This window comes from Lissotriton helveticus, chromosome 9 (genome assembly GCF_964261635.1).
Source record: "Lissotriton helveticus chromosome 9, aLisHel1.1, whole genome shotgun sequence".
In the NCBI taxonomy this organism is placed as follows: Eukaryota; Metazoa; Chordata; class Amphibia; order Caudata; family Salamandridae; genus Lissotriton; species Lissotriton helveticus.
Genome location: NC_136070.1, coordinates 225402059 through 225420412, shown reverse-complemented (window position 1 = coordinate 225420412; position 18354 = coordinate 225402059). Strand labels below are relative to the sequence as shown.

Here is an 18354-nt window from a genome sequence, read left to right as displayed (position 1 = left end):
AAATCAGGGGAACCTAGCCTCTCTTGGGATTGTTCTAGAGGTGCTGTCACCTGATTGACTGTTGGTTGGATTTGGTTATTTTTTACAAAAGAAGGAGGTTAGGCTATTGCACTGACTTTTCTACTGCTTTAATATGTATACCATGGGACTCCCACTACGACGACAGGGATAATTCAAGCATGAGAATCTATGAAAGATCCAATACTGGAGAAATTACAATTTACTTATGTAGGCTACTTTCATCAACCATACATTCTTAAATCTATACATATGAAAATTATTCACTGGAAAAAACAAAGAATACAGTTAGGCGTTATAAAAACATAGTTAAAAACAAAACAAAAACCACCACTGAAATTCACCAGTTTTAGTTCACCTAGGAAACTATAACTTGCACATGCACTGCTTATGTCCTACCATGACATCACTCATGACATGTTCAATAACATCATTCATGACATCACTGTTGACATTTCAAATGAAAGCATTGGTGACATAACTGATAACACAATAGTCCTTTAAATCATGGAGTTACAGAGTGTACACATGTGGATCCATGGTATGGAAATCGAGTAAGCCTTTGAGTCAATTGTAGTTGTGCATGTTGAAAGTTTTATGGTGCACCACTTACAAATTATTAAACTTAGGGATGAAAGTAGTGCTATAAGTAAAACAAGGTCAAGACTGAGCACACCTGATGTACTTTGTAGAGTAATGATTGAAGGCAGGTTGTGGCATAAAGCCAAAGCGTGTTCAAAAATCTGTGAGAAACGCTAAAGCTGCTGTTGTCAATAGATTATCCACAAGTGGACATGTGGCCACATGCCCATGTAAATAGTTGCAATACAGTGGTATACAAACATTTTACATAATAAGGATGTTTATAAGGTGCGGTGTTTATTTCCATAACTTTGCTGAAGATTTTGATACACAGTAGATTTTAGAATAAAATACAATGTAGAGGTGCTGCACTTAAATGTGGTATATCTCATAATGGTGTTGTAAGCATGGTTCTGAGGTTGTATGCCACAGTGTTCATCTCAGGAACATGTATAGTGTAACATTACTAAACTACAGATATATGTTCACTGTCTCACAGAGGGTGTCTTTTCAGTGGCAAATGTATACCGTTCAAACTCTTCCTAAAATTAAGAGTCATGTCAAGTCTGTGAGTGTCTAATCCCAGTAAGGTGATTAGATAATTGGCCATAGGTGTAGCCTGTTAAATTACCTTAAGTCCACAAAGCCCTTCGGATGGTGTCAATGATTGTAAGATGTCATCAATGTCGTCATTTAACATATCATTAGTGATGTGCTTTGTGAGGTTATAGGCAGTGCATGGCAAGGGTACAAGTTATAGTTAGCTCAGAAAACTGACGAATTAAATTTTTTTTTTTTTAAAATGTAATGTTAGCATTTGTATTACTTTTCAGCACCTAACTATAACTATACACTTTCATAAGTTTTTAGGATTTTCTTTTCTTTTTTTTAATTACAGTCTTTATCTGAGTCCAGGATCAGTTGTGTGTCATCTGCATAGGATGTTGTTTCGATGTTAAAAGAAGATATTTGTGAAATAAGCGGGGCCATGTAGATGTTGAACAAAAGAGGGCTAAGGGATGAGCCCAATTGGACGCCCGAAGTGATGGGGCGTTCAGTTGAGAGGAATGGTCTTAGGGCTACTGCTTGTCTGCGATTAGTAAGAAAGGATTTTATCCAGGCCAACGCAATGCCAGATTTACCTCCATTTTTTATCCGAGTTAGGAGAATGCGGGTGCAGGGTATCAAATACGGCTGACAAATCTAATAAGATCAGCACCGTATTTTTCCCTTTGTCTCACTGAGAATGTAACTGAGGAACTCTCATTGACCGCGATCTGGGATGTGGCCAAGGCAGTCATGAGAGGAGAGTGCTTAGTTCACACTACTGCCTTTTTCAATTACATAAACTCCAACAGGTGGAAATAGAAGGCATGACAATCAAAATAGAAAAAGAACTTAAAGAACATAAACAGACCACCCCACAAACTACTTATTGAAAGCTTAGCAAAGCGAGAGGATAATCCGAATCCCTGCTGAATAAAGATGCAGCCTATAAATTATTGGAGACTAAACATTTATGACGAAAAAGGGAACAAAATACAACAAGAGACTCCCTCATGACCTAAATACTTGTGCAACGAAATCAATCCAAAAACATACAATGAGCACCCACCCTGAATTATTGAGCCCACTAGACAAAAAATACCAACATTTATAAAAATATGATTCTTTTATTTCATTTCTTTTATCAAAACTTTCTTCATTATTATTTCTTTATATTTTCAACATACATTTTATATTTAAAAATAATCATCAATTGAAGAGATAATATAAACAACTGAGTCAAATACAAGCAGCCCAGGTAGAGAGAAATAGAAATACACACCAACTCATTCAAACCCTACTCACACACACCCAACCAAACCTTCACATACATAACATATCTGGGGAACACAACTACAAGATAACAATGTAATTGGAATGACCAAAGACGACAACTGCAGGTAGAAGGATGTTTTCAGGGCAGTGGTCGACGCGTTTCGATGTCTAAAGGATGATGGGGTGCCACCTTCACCAGGACCTGCCAGATATAATTTCCCAATCAAGGGCCACTCCATCCGGGAAAAGAAAAAAATCAAACTGTGCGAAATGTATCACAGTCCTCTAATTCAGAACAACCAGATGTTATCAAGATTTAATATCAGGAGTCTGGACACTCCTCAATCCGTTGCTAAAAGGCAATATTCTCAATACCTATGCGACTCAAAACCATATGACGTCATAAAGAGATGCCTGTAGAAGTTCCAGAAAAGTATTCTTCCTGTTTTAAATTATTTTAACTCGATGCGCATAACGCCAGGTCAAGCACATCTGAGAAGGTGTTCATGTGCAGAATATCAGGTATCCACGCCGCTTAGGTGATCGAAGAAATTTCCGTAAAATCTCTCCATGGCGTCCCTAGGGCTTCCTCCTCCTATCTTGTCAAATCTCGTATGTTTCAGTCTATAACTGGCTTGAAATGAATACACGCGGAAGTTCATGGCGATAACAGCACGTCGCGTCCTAGGAGCAATCCGGATGAAAAAGGTAACAAAGCCAATAAACCTTTGGCTTACAAGATTAGGAATTCTGGGCCACGAATTACAAAAAGGGGATCACGACTGCAGTGGGATCATATTTGACCTCTGATACAGACGTTAGTAATTCTTTTGTCTCCTTTTATAGGGATCTGTACCGGGAACCCTGGACTCAGTCACACAAGATGAGTACCTAGCAGAATTCGACTTCACAGATATCACTGAAGGAGTCAGGGAGGAACTGGATTTCCTTAGTTACGATAGAGGAGGTGAAGGCCACTATTAAGTCTCTACCAAACAATAAAGCCCCGGAACCCAATGGGTTCCCTAATTCTTTCTACAAGTCTTTTAGGGAGTTGCTGGTCCCTCATTTAACAAAGGTATTTAATTATTTCATGGACACTGGCTCAGTTACATCGTCAATGATATTGAAACCATCCAAATCCAGACCAATTGTGCTGTTTTACAGCGACGTCAAGATATTCACTAATATTCTAGCGAATCACTTGGCTGAGGGGTGGCCCACACTTATACCCCCGCTCCAAGTGGCTTAATTAGGCATATGAAGACCAGGAACAACATTAGATTAGCACTTAATGCTATTGAACAAACCATGACGGAAAGGTAAATGAATGCTCCTCCTGTCTTTGGATTCAGAGAAAGCATTCAATAGAGTGAACTGGCTCTGACGAAGTTAGGCCCATGTTTACAATCCTATTTTTAGGCAGATTGTGTTCATTCATCATAGAATAAACACAGGACAGGTCCCTTTTATCCTAATCGACTCCAGAACATATTTAAGCCATAATCTAAAGTGGGGCAAATGGACAAGAGAAAGATACACACACTCTTATCATGTTTTGTTCCTTACCTTTATTTCCAAAGTGCCCTCAAAAGCCATTTTGAAATTTGCTTGTACATCTTTTGTAAATACTCTTTGAAATGTTTGTTTGAATAACGAAGTGTTGAAGGAGTCTCCCATCACCATGTATCCGCTGTAAAAAAAATCAAAGATCACACAGTCGGTAATATTTAGATATGCAGTTTTCTCTAGCGCGAACCAGGTACCAAAGGGCATCACAGTGCTGTGCAGGTAAATAATATGCATGCAAAATACAAAACAAAGAACATATAAACAAACAATCTATCAATGAAGATTTTGAGGGAGACCCGAAGACTATATGAGCGTTTGCACCGTAGTTGGGTAATGATGAATAATTTTTTTAACAGACAAGCGGCTGGAGCAGATGAGGAACCAAAAAAATGATCTTTCTGACAGAATCCAGTTAGTTAGTGACAGCTACATGATAGAGGGTAGATATAACTGAGCAGAATGGCAAGTATTGAGACAAGGTCTCTTAACACTGCATTATTGCTCTCACAATCAAGTAGGATAGGGGAAGGGTAACAGGTATACGAGTCAAAGGATTTGAATCTGAGTGAGGCTAATTTTCAGCCCATTCCAATATAAGAACAGTGATTGGTTCAAGTCTTAACAGATGGCAGGAGAGGACAGGTAGGGCCATGCCTGTGCATGGGTTTAAGAAAAAGGTTCAGAAAGGTATGCTCACCTGTGGAGTGACTTGAGAAATTGACTAGGGGTATGCAGGAGCCAAGTCTGTAGCTCTATACCCAGAGTTGGCATCTCAAGCCCCAATGTTCCACCTTACAGTCGACATCAGACCCTTGCATCTGGACTAGGAGACGAGAGGAGGGAAAAGGTGACCAGTGAGCCACAGTTGGTGACCACAACTAGTGGAAGTATGGGGAAGAAATAATAGAGGAAAAGGTAAGGGAACTGGTTATTCAACTTTGTATTGAGTAGGGAAAGTGAGCTACACCTCCATCCCAGTGACGTACCTCCAAAACAAGAGCGTTCAAGTGTTTTGGGAAAGATAGGAGGGCACTGGCACATAACTTCCCCTTATACTAGGGAGATTCGTAATCTTGCAGCACTCCTGGAGAAGGAATGTCTCAGGGTTTGAGGCCTCTTAATTAGAAGGATTTTCCAGCCAAAGCTCCCCTTTCTATGAAGGTATTGTGAGCCTCCTACTAGATATCTGGGCATGTCAAGGTGAACCACTTTGTACATACAGTAGTATTCCAAGTATATGGACACTTATCTGAAGACAACAATTCACTTTGGAAACTTAAGGTAAACTGTTTTTAAGTACCTCTTTGTACTTGGATGCTACAGTGTTCATCTCTGAGCAACACTCCTCAGCTTTCATACAACAAGGCCAAGCAGCAAGGACTTTGTCCTCAATTACCAGCAATAACTTGCTCGGATCATACTACAACCTCCGGCAACAGCAGCCCAAAAATGTGAATTCCCTAGGCTCCCTTCCCACCCAGGTGAACTGTAAATTGGGCCAATCCAAGGTCCAGCAGCCAGGACAAACCCAGAAACCATCTTTAGCAGACTGCGCTCATTAATCCGCAATCTGCGTCAAGTGCAATCATTGTTCTACATCCCACTTTCAGGGTGGTGGCAGCTCCTGAGGTTCGCTGGGAGGATTCTGTGTCAGTGTGAGCAGCTAAACCTTGGAGCTCGCTATTACCAGCAAAGCTTGTTCAGCTATATCAGAGAGCGTGGGCATTATTTAGATGCTGGCGCCATAATAACTTTTAGAAAACTGTCACTCACCACTCAGGGCACTGTTTTATTGTTTTTACTGCCAAAAGTATTTCTAGTGCTTTTTCGCTCTTCTTGTGGCCTCCCTCGCCCCGTTCCACCGCGGCTGACTGTGCCGATTGTGTGGAGGGCGAGGCGCCATCTTGGGCTGTGTTTTCCTGGAGCGAGGCAGGAGTTCGCGGTCTAGCTCATTTGGGGAGGCAGGGCATAAAGTGACAAGCAGCGCAGGGCTCGCGGTGAACTTTGAGGTTGGTGGCAGCTCCTGAGGTTCGCTGGGGGGATTCTGTGTCAGTGTGAGCAGCTACACCTTGGAGCTCGCTATTACCAGCAAAGCTTGTTCAGCTATTTCAGAGAGCGTGGGCATGATTTAGATGCTGGCGCTATAATAACTTTTTTTAAAACGTCACTCACCACTCTGTGTACTGTTTTATTGTTTTTACTGCCAAAAGTATTTCTAGCGCTTTTTCGCTCTTCTTGTGGCCTCCCTCGCCCCGTTCCACTGCAGCTGACTGCCGATTGTGTGGAGGGCGAGGCGCCATCTTGGGCTGTGTTTTCCTGGAGCGAGGCCGGAGTTAGCGGTCTAGCTCATTTGGGGAGGCAGGGCATAAAGTGCACATGTGTCCCAGGGAGCGCAGCGGGCGCGACGATGGCGCGCCGAAGGTGCGCCTAAGGTAAGCCTGTCTGCGCCCGTCCGCGCATCGGCAGCGCACAGGGCCAGATTCGTTGTCGCTGCAGGGACTGATCCTGGGGGCTCACGCACTACTTATAGTAGAGAGTTACTATACTCCCTTAATAAATACTCCTATTGCAACATGTTTCCCTGGAATGTACTTCACTCTATGGCACGGACTTGCCCAGCATGCCAGTTCCAGTTTAGAAGCTCTACATCTACCTCAACCCCTCCTGTTGACACTGACCCTCACTCCAACATTCGCGCTGCACTTATTAATGCTCGCTCACTAGTCAAGCACACGGAGGAGGTTCATGAGCTGATCATAGATGAATCGCTTGACCACTTATTTATCACGGAGACATGGCTTCGTACTTTCTGCGCTCCAGTGATCGAGCTTGCCATTCCCCGGGGGTTTAAGATAATGAGGCTTGACCGGTGTTCTGGCAGAGGGGGGGGTCTAGCAGTGATTTACAGGGACAAATGGTCTTTGATGAAGGAATGCACAGGGGTTATTGTTGAAGGATCTATCGCCCCCCAGGTCCCCCTGGCTCCTTCATCAAATCACTAGAGGAGGTGATTACCCAGAGAGCACTGAGGTTCCCTAAATTTCTACTACTAGGAGATTTCAGTACCCATGCGGAAATCCCGACAGCCCCAGGGACCAAAGATCTGAGGGACCTCTGCGATTTTACTCACCTAATCCAGCAGGTTCATGACACTACCCACTTAGGAGGCCACTGTCTAGATCTTGTCCATTCCAACTTTAATATAACATTAGAAACCCCACACCCAGTCACTTGGTCTAACCACTTTTTGATTTGTTTCTCATGGGATATTGACAGCTCCCGCATACGGGGAAAGGAGTATCATGGCCCCCTTCCGCCGAAAATTAGTATCCCTGCTTTAGCAGATGCACTGGCCCACACTCATCCTGCCGAGGCCCATAATATAGAGGAAGCAGTTGAGAACTTCTCAACCTGGATAAACTCCACTATAAACACTTTACCTCATCCATCAGGGAATAGGCGTTCTAGAGCCTCTCCATCCTCTCCCTGGTATACAGAACATTTAAAAACTTTAAAGCTTGGTTGTAAGGAGCGGGAACGGGCCTGGCGGCGGGAATACTGCCCCGCAGCCAAGGCGGAACTCCGAGCTGCGCAAAAAGAGTACTATGCCACCATTAAGTCTGCCAAAGGTGACCACTTTGCGGCTAGGATTAGCAAGGCCAAAAACAATAGTAGAGAAATCTTCGCTATTGTGCGGAGTTTTACGTCCCCAGCGGCAGAAACCTCGTCGGCCCCTACATCTGCCGGCTGGTGCGAGAAGTTGTCCACTTTCTTTATAGAAAAAATTCCAAAATCCAAGCCAGCCTTAAGCTTCCCACTCTGGTCTACCCTCCTCCCATTCCGGTTGACCAGGACCATAATGAACCATCCCAGCTCCTTACCACTTTTAATATTGCGGAGGCAGTGGACGTGATGTCCACTTTTAACATTGTCGAGGTGAAGGATGTGATGTCCATCTTAAAAGCACTTAAGTCCGGTTCCCCTGCGGACCCTTGTCCTGCCAGGGTTTTAAGCGGAGTGGCGGAAGTAATTGCTCCTATGGTGACAGCCTTGGTTAACGATTCTTTACAATCAGGCATGATGCCTCACCAATGAAAACACGCAAAGCTCCTCCCTCTGATTAAAAAACCCTTGGCAGATCCTCTGATTCCCTCCAATTACCGGCCCATCTCCCTGCTCCCAGCATTAGCTAAGGTCTGTGAGAAGGCTGCTTTCAGACAGCTGGAGAAGTTCGTGGAGTCCTCCGGGGCGCTTCACCCTGCCCAATCTGGCTTCCGAACTTCTTTTAGCACAGAGACTGCGCTCGTGGAGGTCACCGAGGCCATTAGAGAATGTCTGGACGGGGGCGGCATGGCGGCTCTGATTTTATTGGACCTCTCTACCGCGTTTGACACGGTATCCCATTCCCAGCTCCTCTCTAGGCTGTCGGATGTTGGCATCACGGGCGCGGCCTTAAGCTGAGTTAAATCTTTTCTCACAGACCGCCTCCAACAAGTATGGATTCCCCCCTTCCACTCATCCAACAAGAAGGTGAAAACAGGAGTCCCCCAGGGGTCCACCTTGAGCCCCCTGCTTTTTAATGTCTATATGACCCCTCTCATTTACCTGGCGGAGTTTGGGTGCCAAAATAATGGCCTACGCCGATGACACCCAACTTCTCTTCACATTGGACGATGGTGACCTTCATACGGAGGGTGTCCAGCAATGCCTGTCCATGGTATTTGCGTGGCTTGCCCGGGCCAGCCTCAAGTGTAATGAGGACAAGTCGGAAATACTCCTGTACGGCCAATTCCCATGGCCTTTAAAGAATCACTCTGGCCCAAAGGATCACCATGCCCCAAGGGTGACTGTGGGGTTGCAAAAAACCTGGGGATTTGGTTCGGAGCTGATCTGTGCTTCGGCGAACAAATCACGAGGCTGGCGGGTACATGTTTTGGCACCCTAACCACCCTGAGGAAGTTTTTCCCTCTTCTCCCCCAAGTTGCAAAAGAAGCAGTAGCCAGGGCACTTATACTTTCATGCCTGGACTACTCTAATGCCCTTTATATCGGTGCCCCAGACTTTCTGATTCGCAAATTGCAAGTGGTCCAGAACGCGACAGTGAGGCTCCTCTTTGATATCCCCAGGAGGCTAAGCGTGCGCAAGCAGCTCTGCGAGCTCCACTGGCTTCCTGTTGCCCAAAGAGTGCGCTTCAAGGCCCTGGTACTGGCCCACAAAGCTTTACATGGCCCGTGCCCATCCTACTTAAGGGCCAGATTTGCGTTCTACCAGCCAACACGTCAGTTGCGATCGGCCACCCTCAAACATGTGGTGATTCCTAGGTTCAAGAGTGTTCATCTAGGTGGCCAATCTCTGGCAGTTAGAGCTGCATCCTTGTGGAACAACTTACCGGACGCTCTGAGGCACACGCCAAACCTGACTAGTTTAAAAAAACTTCTTAAAACTCATTTATTTCAGCAAGCGCTCTAGCTCCACTGTTCTCAGCTGACATTATGTCTCTCTTCCGCGCCAGGACAGTCTTGACTAACAGTGAGCGTTACAAATCAATATATAACATAACATAACATTTACAATCATATACACACCATCAACAGTAAAGCACTCCAATTCATGCTCATCACAACACACTCTTCAAAAATCCATGCACCTGACATAGCTGACATCCTTACAATCAGAACTTAGGCTAATTCTTCATCACAGAAACCTAGCTCACACATCATATTTGTCCTTAACACTGGAGACTACAACATTAAAAGCACAAAACAAGGAGGGGCGTGGCCAAGCTGGTGACTAAGATGGCAGCTTAACTTGAAAGTTCTGGGGACATCAAGCTGCAAATGCTAACATCTGCGGTAAAATTGAACATCCGCACCGCAAGGGAGCTACTGACGATGTGACGAAGGCTCTGGTTTTAAGAGCGGAGCCTGGAGGTGCTGGTAACCACAAGATCCGAGCGTGGCAATTCCGAGCCTGAAGCGGCCCTCCGAGGCCCTGAGTCGACAGGGGGCTACGGTGAGCCTAAGGACAGGGCTTGGAACGCGCGGAAACGCTAAAGACCTCCAGCTCGAAATCACCATGCTGAGGAGCAGCGGAATACCAGCAGTGATTATGTTCTCTTAGTGCCTGCGTTGATACCACTCCCTTGATGGTGCCAGGGAATACAACGTACCATGGTGGAGTCAGAAACGGCCCAGTTCCTGCCTTGTGAGGGCGGTAAGGGCCTGGTTCTGCGGGACTAAAGGTGGCGCTGCTAATTTACATAAGCTATACCTAGGCTTTCATGTTTTCAGTTTCTATTTTTGGTACATCCTGGTGGGGTTTTGTCAGTGTTTTCAAGGGATTTCAGTAAGTTAAAAAACTGCGGTTATCAGTGGTTACACATTTTCGCGCCATTAAAAACAACAGAAAAGTTTTTTCCGGTGTTTATGGAACGTTTTGCTTTTATTATTGCTTGCTTTCTGCACTGATAGCGTATGGTATATAGACAGTTTACGTACAGTGTATATGAGGTCCAAATAGATTTTTGCAAATTAAACTTATTGTAGTACACCATACAATACTTTTTCAGTGAGTCTTTGGTCGTGTGAGCTCGCTCTTTCTTTCCTATGTAAACTTCTGTGAAAAGGCCCTCTCAACATTGGCACTTGAGAAGGACAACGCCGAAACAGCCAGTGCACAATTTGTTAACTTTGGCCACTGACATAGCTTTCCATGCCAACATTGGTGCACTTGAAGATTACGATTCTCAGGGCAGGTTCTGCAACAAGTGCATTGAAATGGGCGCTTATGCCATCGGAGTTATTGAAGCGGTCAAAAATGAAGCAGCACTTTTGAAACTACAGAGGAAATTCCCCATTACGGAAGGGATCTAGAACTTGTACGGGGTACCATAGTTTCATTGACTTCAAATTCCATTGGTGGTGAAGGGACATTTCTATGCATCATTGCAAGCCATTTCTCATACATTGTAAAATAAAAGTTTCTGAATTGCTCTTCAACATTGCTTTGCTTACCATGTGGCGAGCACTCTGACATGGAACATCTTGAGGCGCCAAAGTCATTAAAGGGGTCGCCCAGCCTACTCTCCAGATATTTTACATCTACACCAATTATGCTGAACACTTGGAAGACAAGGATCATTTTTATTATGCCCACTACAGCAGTTATGTTTTCCTGTAAAAATCTAAGAATGCAGTAGAGTGTACTTTTTTCACATCACTATCAATATAGGACCAAAGATCCTCACATTTCTTGCCTTTGGCATCATCACTCAGCAAAAATGTTGTTAATGGTTGCCACATGGATAATATAGCATTCATAGCCTCTTGGACTGAGAACCATCAGCTAAGTGGCACAGTTGGAATGATTCTTTCTTTGATGCCACACAAAAGCACAAAATAATATTTTAGTTTTAGTTCCTATGCATAAGAAAACAGTGCACCAGAATGGACTAAAAAGTCAATAGCATTCCTCATTAACTCTGAAGTTTGTAAAGATGCTTTCAGCATACCATCTAACAAGTGGCAAGGATCTCTTACAGGGAAGCACTTCAGCTCAGGTATCAATTTTGACAGGTCATCACAGAACATTATCATATATACAGCTGAATCACTGCAAATAAGAACAATATCACTCCAATCTTTGTTGAACTTGGAAAGAACATTTTGTGCAGAGTATTCCAAGTGACACTGCGCTACATGTTTTCCAAAGGTTTGGTGTCATATTTTCACCACTATCAGAGATGCTTGGTGATAGCGCTCTATTCACTATACCTTGCATTGAATGTTTAAAGCCAGAGGTGTTGGAAATTCACTTACTATCAATACTGACTCACTAGAAACTTGGGGCTGATGTATTAACCACTTCGTTGCGGCGCGCATTTCCCCGCTGTCCGGGCAAATTCTACGAGTGCGCAAATTGGACGGCTCCCAGCCGTCCGACGCACACACCCATCATGACATCAGATGGCCGGGGGGCGTCCGGCGCACGGAAGATGTTAAGGGTTTTTACCCATTCTCTATTGGTAAATGTGATGACACATATTATGAAAGAGTCTTATGAAACCAGTCATTTTACCCATCAGTGAAAGAGTCAATCGCAGCCAAAATATCAAATATGATTTTGATATTTCCTGATTCTCTACAGTTTATAAAATAATTGAACACGATCTAAAACTTGCTTCTAAACCCTTTAGACCAAAGACCACAAAACTGAAAAAGCAAAAAGAAGAAGAAACAATATTTGAGTGGCATCCCTAAACAACAAAACTCAAGCAGAATAATGTTAGTCCAGTCTTTCTTACTGCTAGCTTGTATAACAAAGTTACATTGTATTGGCCCCTTCAGGAAGAAAAAAATTACTCACTCTCTTTTTCCTTTCTTTGAATAGCATTTAGTTTGTGGTTGGGCAGGTGTTTTTCAGTGTTTATATGTTTTCACAGGTGAGGGCGATTTCTCTTTCAGTTGGATTTTATCAGTTATTATAGGTTTAAACCTAAAACCGGACTGCCTAGCTATACCCCATACCAACCTGCACTGCGGTGGATCGCTGTTGCCTCTGGGGTATGTCCAGCACGATTACCGCTCTTGAGGCGCGGCTATATGACGGCTGGCCTTCACCCATTGCAAGTGTGCATGCTGCCCTATTGTGCAATGTAAATTTTAGGGGGCACAGCGCAATCTGCTGCTGATCTGACATAAGAGTGCCCTCCTTGCCCAACGTCCTTTCTTCCCTTGTTTTTGGCTGCCTTGTTGTATCGGTGGATTACTGGCCAGTGATGGGCCTCGCGCTCGACCAAATTGACATGCATGTTTGCTGGGCTGACCTTAACATGATCTCTTTCACTGGACTACCCCCATCCAAAGGCTTGCACCAAGCCTGATCTCTGGACTGTGAGCTGGTGCCATCTGCCTTTTCCCTGCTGCCTTAGTGAACCCCTGGCTGGCGCTACAGCTGTGTGTAAAGATGGGACGCATCAACCCGAAGCAGAAGCAACTGAACTTTGATGGGGGCAAGACCCCTAGGCGAGATGATGTAGACGAGGCCTCTGGCCCGGAGCAAAAGTCACTCCATAGTGCGGCAGCCATTTTGGCCGAGCTTAGGGCGGGATTTAAAGCAATAGACTCACGCTCAGACATACTTACACCCGCCTGGACGATATTAATGGGCGTCTAGAAGTGCATGATACCAGGCTGGATAAGGTAGAGCAGCGAATTTCTGACTTAGAGGATGGCCATCTCTCTATTCAGAAACGATTGGACAGGTCTGAAAGCCTCCTCAAGCAACTTGCGGCCAAGGGAGAGGATTTGGAGGAGCGCACAGAAATAACCTGCTGATTGCTGGGATAGCAGAATCCACCAACACAGGCCCCATGCCAAAGTACGTTGAAACGGTTTTGGCTGATCTATTTGGTAGGGAGGCCTTCTCGACCACATTTGCTGTAGAGCGGGCTCACGGGTCTCTGGGCCCACTGCCACCTCCGGGAGCAACCCCCCGGATTATCATCGCCGAGCTGCTCAATTACAACAACCGGGACAATGCGCTTCGACTGTCCAGGGAACGTGGTACGCTCTCTTATCAAGGCTCCAATATTTCCTTGTTCTCTGACTTTACACCCATGGTACAGGAAGCCCACCGAAAATACGGCAATGTGAAACACTAGTTCCAAAAAGCCAACATATGCTATGCGATGCTATATCCTGCTAGACTCCGGGTGCAGATTGGGAACAAATCTCAGATCTTCGATACGCCAGACGCTGCAGCCAAATTCTGGAAGAATCACCAACATACGATGCAACGACAGGACAAGGAGGACCGACGCCACCCTAAGGATTGAGACTCTTTTTTGAGTATTCGCTGATATGGTATGGCAAAAGAAACTCGGCCACCCTTTTTCCCTCTTCTTTGCCACGACGAAGCCGTATGGTCTGCCTGTTTTGATCCGTAGCCATTCGAGGCCTTGATTACGAACATACCGTCCTTGCCTGATCTTTTCTTGTGTGGGACAGCACGGATCTGAGAACTTGTGATGGCTGTGTGGTCATCTACCAAATAGTGACTATCTTTCCACATGATGGCTCTGATGGAGTGTTGCCACTTCCTAAAGGAAAATTGCCTGTGTCTTTTCTTCCACCTCTCTCCCTTCCCTCGCTCTCTCTTTTCCATTAATGTATCTTCTTTGCGATTCACTGGGTGCCGTATATTTGAGTATCCAATTGGGGTCGGGGGGGGGGGGTGTTGCAGTGGGATGTTTGTATTTGTTTATGTTTTAGTAGTCATTTTATTTCCTTGGAGCACACTAATGGGTGTAACACGCCACGTCTTGGTCTCTTATTATTCCCATGTATAATCACTTATTGATGATAGTATAACCACAAAAGAATCTACCACTACTGATTTACACGTTAAATGCCTATCCTGGAATGTTAGCGGGCTCTCATGCCCAAAAAAGAGTAGGCAGGTGTGCGAATATCAAACAAGCCATTCCATACAAATAGCTTTTCTTCGGAAGGCACACTATGCAACCCTCCCAACTCATGGCTTTGCAGCGTCATGGGGAAAACACCGTTTTTTTCCTGCTACAGTACCTACTCGCAGGGGTGTGTATACTTGTGCACCGTTCTCTTCCCTTTCGCACTGTGTCGGTTGTGACGGACCCAGAAGGAAGATTTCTCCTAGTAGGGCGTTATTGGATGGCAGCCCATATTACCTGTTAATGTCTACGCTCCCAATGTAGATACACCCGATTTCTTCACAACAATTGCATCACATATTGAACGATTTAGCTCAGACACTATACTGATGGGGGAAGATTTTAATCTTACATTAGACCCTACCACTGATACTAATGGACCAGGCAGCGTCACAAAGCCCCAAGCCACTAAAGACATCCTCACATTACTGTGTCAGCATTGCTGGCGGACCCTTGGTGCCTCAAATGCCCAAGATCTCTGAACTATTCTTTTTATTTAGCCCCATATGGAACTTGGTCCCGTATAGACCACTGGTATCTAACGCCTCAGCTGTTGATAGAGGTGTGCCGATTGGAATACTTCTCCCGTACTATCTCTGATCACTCCCCGGTGTTGTTGGTAGTTGCTTTCCCATCGATCCCCAAACAGCATCCCCAGTGAAGATTTCCTGCGAATGCGCTGCTGACTCAGTGTTCCATAGTGAGGTTGGTGATACTATCACAGAATTTTTTGAGTTGAACAATGGCTCTGTAGAGTCGCAGCTATCGCTTTTCGGGCGCCTTTGAGGCATTTATTCGCGGTGTATATATTTCCAAACAGGCAGGAGTCTTGCGCTCCATTCGGAACAAACTGGCAACCATTGAGCAGAAACTAAAAGATTTAGATAACCTCATGCAAACCACCCCGTCCTTGACGATTCTTCGAGACCATTCAGATTTGATGACTGGGTTTACAGACGCAGCGGTTCGGGTGCTTTAAGGGTTGGGTAAGTACGGTAGAGCACGGACGTACGGTGAGGGGGAGAGACCCGGCAGAATACTTGCACACCTTCTTAGACCACCTTCTTGGACTCAGGCAAACCATTGACGATAGGGACGGATATCATACAAGCTTTTTTTGACTACTATACCAAGATGTATCAGACGAGATGCCCGTTCTCGGCACAGGCCCTCGATGCGTATCTCCAAGAGATAGCCATGGTGTAGCTTGAAGATGGGCAGCGAGAGTTTTTAGCTTCCCCAATGGACGTTCACATAATTAAACAAGCAATCAAGGACCTAGCCAACAGCCGCGCTCTGGGGTCTGATGGGCTTTCCGGGGGATTTTTACAAAGCTTACCAACATGAACTAGCCCCCGCCTCCTGGAAATGTATGACGAAGCATTGCAGAATGGGTCCCTCTCACCGACAATGCATGAGGCAATTATTACATTACTGTTTAAACTGGCCAAGTCTCCCCAGAAATTGAAATCCTATAGGCCACTCTTGCTATTAAACCATGATTATAAAATTCGCTAAAATACTGGCTACTCGATTGGCATTGCTCGTTGACAACTCACTATGCCCTTTTCAGGCTGGCTTTATACCGGGTCGGTCTACGACACAACTTCCGCACAATTTTTCGTAATAAATCCATGGAGCCTACCTTACTAGCAGTCACGGTGATGCTAGATGCCGAAAAGGCCTTTGATTCTTTGGAATGGCCTTTTTTTAAGCGCAGTTATGCAAAAACTGGGAATCCCTATTGACTTTTTAAACTTAGTTTGCTTATTATTTTCCCCTCATGTTGCTCGACTTAAAATAAATGGACTGATCACACCACAATTTGGCTTGACTCGGGGCACCAGGCAGGGGTGTCCGCTCTCCCCCCTATTATTCATAATTGCTATGGTTCCACTTGCCCGTCATATTCAAGGAGAAAACAAGTTACTTACCTGTAACTTTAGTTCTCCAGTATTGGAATCTTTCATAGATTCACATGCCTGAATCATTCCCAGTCATCGAGACGGGTGTCTCCGGTATATAAAAAAGCAGTGCTTAGTAGTATAACAAACTGAAAAGAGGCCTAGGACCATTTCCCTTTTGCAACCCATAGCCTTTGTTATGTAAAAAAGGCCCAAGCTTTTCCCTGAACCAATCAGAGCTCCTCACCCTCTAGAACACTCCTCAGAGAACCTTCTGCCCCTCAGATTTTTCGCGCACTTGTGTATATAACACACTTCCTGTGCTAAATCCGAGGTGAGCCTCTCAGGGGAGGAGGGTGGGTACATGTGAATCTATGAAAGATTCCAATACTGGAGAACTAAAGTTACAGGTAAGTAACTTGTTTTCTTACTCCAGTATTGGAACTTTCATAGATTCACATGCCTGAATCAGAATAGCGAGCAGTGAAAAAACAAAGCACATTTTCCTGATACATTACATAATCATGCAATACCATTAGAAAATTAAGCATAATCTCATACATATATACATACTTATATAAAATGTGACTTTGTAAACAAGAGAAATTATGGATGGAGGGATGCAAGAAAGGCTCACCGTTACTGGATGATATTCCGCAGTACCGCCTCTCCCACTGCCGCATCCGATTCTGCAGCTGCCTCCGAGCAGTAGTGCCTGGTGAAGGTGTGCATAGATGCCCAGGTTGCAGCTCTGCAGATATCCTGGATTGGCACTCCTCCAAACAGTGCAGTGGATGTGGCCACCGCCCTTGTGGAATGGGCACGGACTTGTGCACTCAAAGGCTTTCCAGCAGCTTGATGACAGTAGACAATTGCACTGGAACTCCATCTGGCAATTCCCCTCTTTGACAGTGGGAAACCTTTCCTGGGTGCGCTGAAGGCGACGAATAACTGGGAAGACTTGCGAAACGCCTTAGTTTCTTTCAAGTAAAATTTCATACATATCTGAACATCCAGCGAGTGCAATACTCTTTCTGCCACTGTTGATGGATGAGGAAAGAAACGCTTCAACACCAATGGTTCGTTCAAATGAAAATCAGTTGGCACCTTCGGAATGAACTTCGGCTTTGTCCTGAGAATCATTTTATCCTCCTGAAACTGTAAGAAAGGCTCCTGAATCCTGAGCGCTTGTAGTTCACCTACTCTTCTCGCTGAAGTCAATGCAATGAGAAGAGCCACTTTCCAGAACAAGAATTTCAGGTCTGCCCTCTGTATCGGTTCAAATGGTGGCTTCATCAATTGAGAGAGTACAATATTCAGACTCCATAATGGTGGTGGAGGCTTTACTGGTGGAAAGACTCTGATTATCCCTTTCATGAATTGTTTGATAATCATTGAGGACCATAAAGATGGGCCTGACGATGACCTCCTGCAGCAGGATAACGCATCCAAATGCACCTTGATGGAGGCTTGTGCTAATCCTGACTTTGCTAACAGCAGAATGTAAGGTATAACTTGATGAGGTGCAGCAGTAAGAGGGTGAACATCATGTCTCTTACACCACAGACAAAACCTCTTCCAGTTCATCCTGTAGGTTTTGTTGGTACTCTCCGCTCTGGCCCTGGACAGGATCTCTCTACATTCATGTGAGATGTTCAGATGGCTAAACTCACAGTGTTCAGGAGAAAGGCTGCTAATCGCAAGGATTTCGGGTCCGGATGGCGCACCTGCCCCTTGGACATTGTCAGAAGCGATGGAATTAGGCGCAACCGAATTGGACGGTCCTCCGTCAGCAGCAGCAGCAGTTCCGTGAACCAATGTTATCTGGGCCACCACGGGGCTACTAGGATCAGCCTGCACGGCTCTTTCTTGATCTTCACCAGTACGCGGGGAGAAGAGGAATTGGGGGAACACCGTAGGCAAAGATGCCGGACCATGCCATGGAAAACGCATTCCCCCAAGATCCCCTCTGGGGAAGCCAGCTTG

At 45.0% G+C, this 18354-nt stretch overlaps 1 protein-coding gene across 4 annotated transcripts in view; it reads right to left on the bottom strand.

Annotated features, from left to right (window-relative positions):
• The window catches only part of SEC23A (SEC23 homolog A, COPII component), an 891592-nt gene that overhangs the window by 573897 nt on the left and 299341 nt on the right, over positions 1-18354 (bottom strand). For all 4 annotated transcript variants that reach the window (XM_078659766.1, XM_078659768.1, XM_078659769.1 and 1 more), the window contains one exon: positions 3991-4114. In XM_078659766.1, the coding sequence (XP_078515892.1) occupies positions 3991-4114 (124 nt within the window). The remainder of the gene's footprint in view (positions 1-3990; positions 4115-18354) is intronic.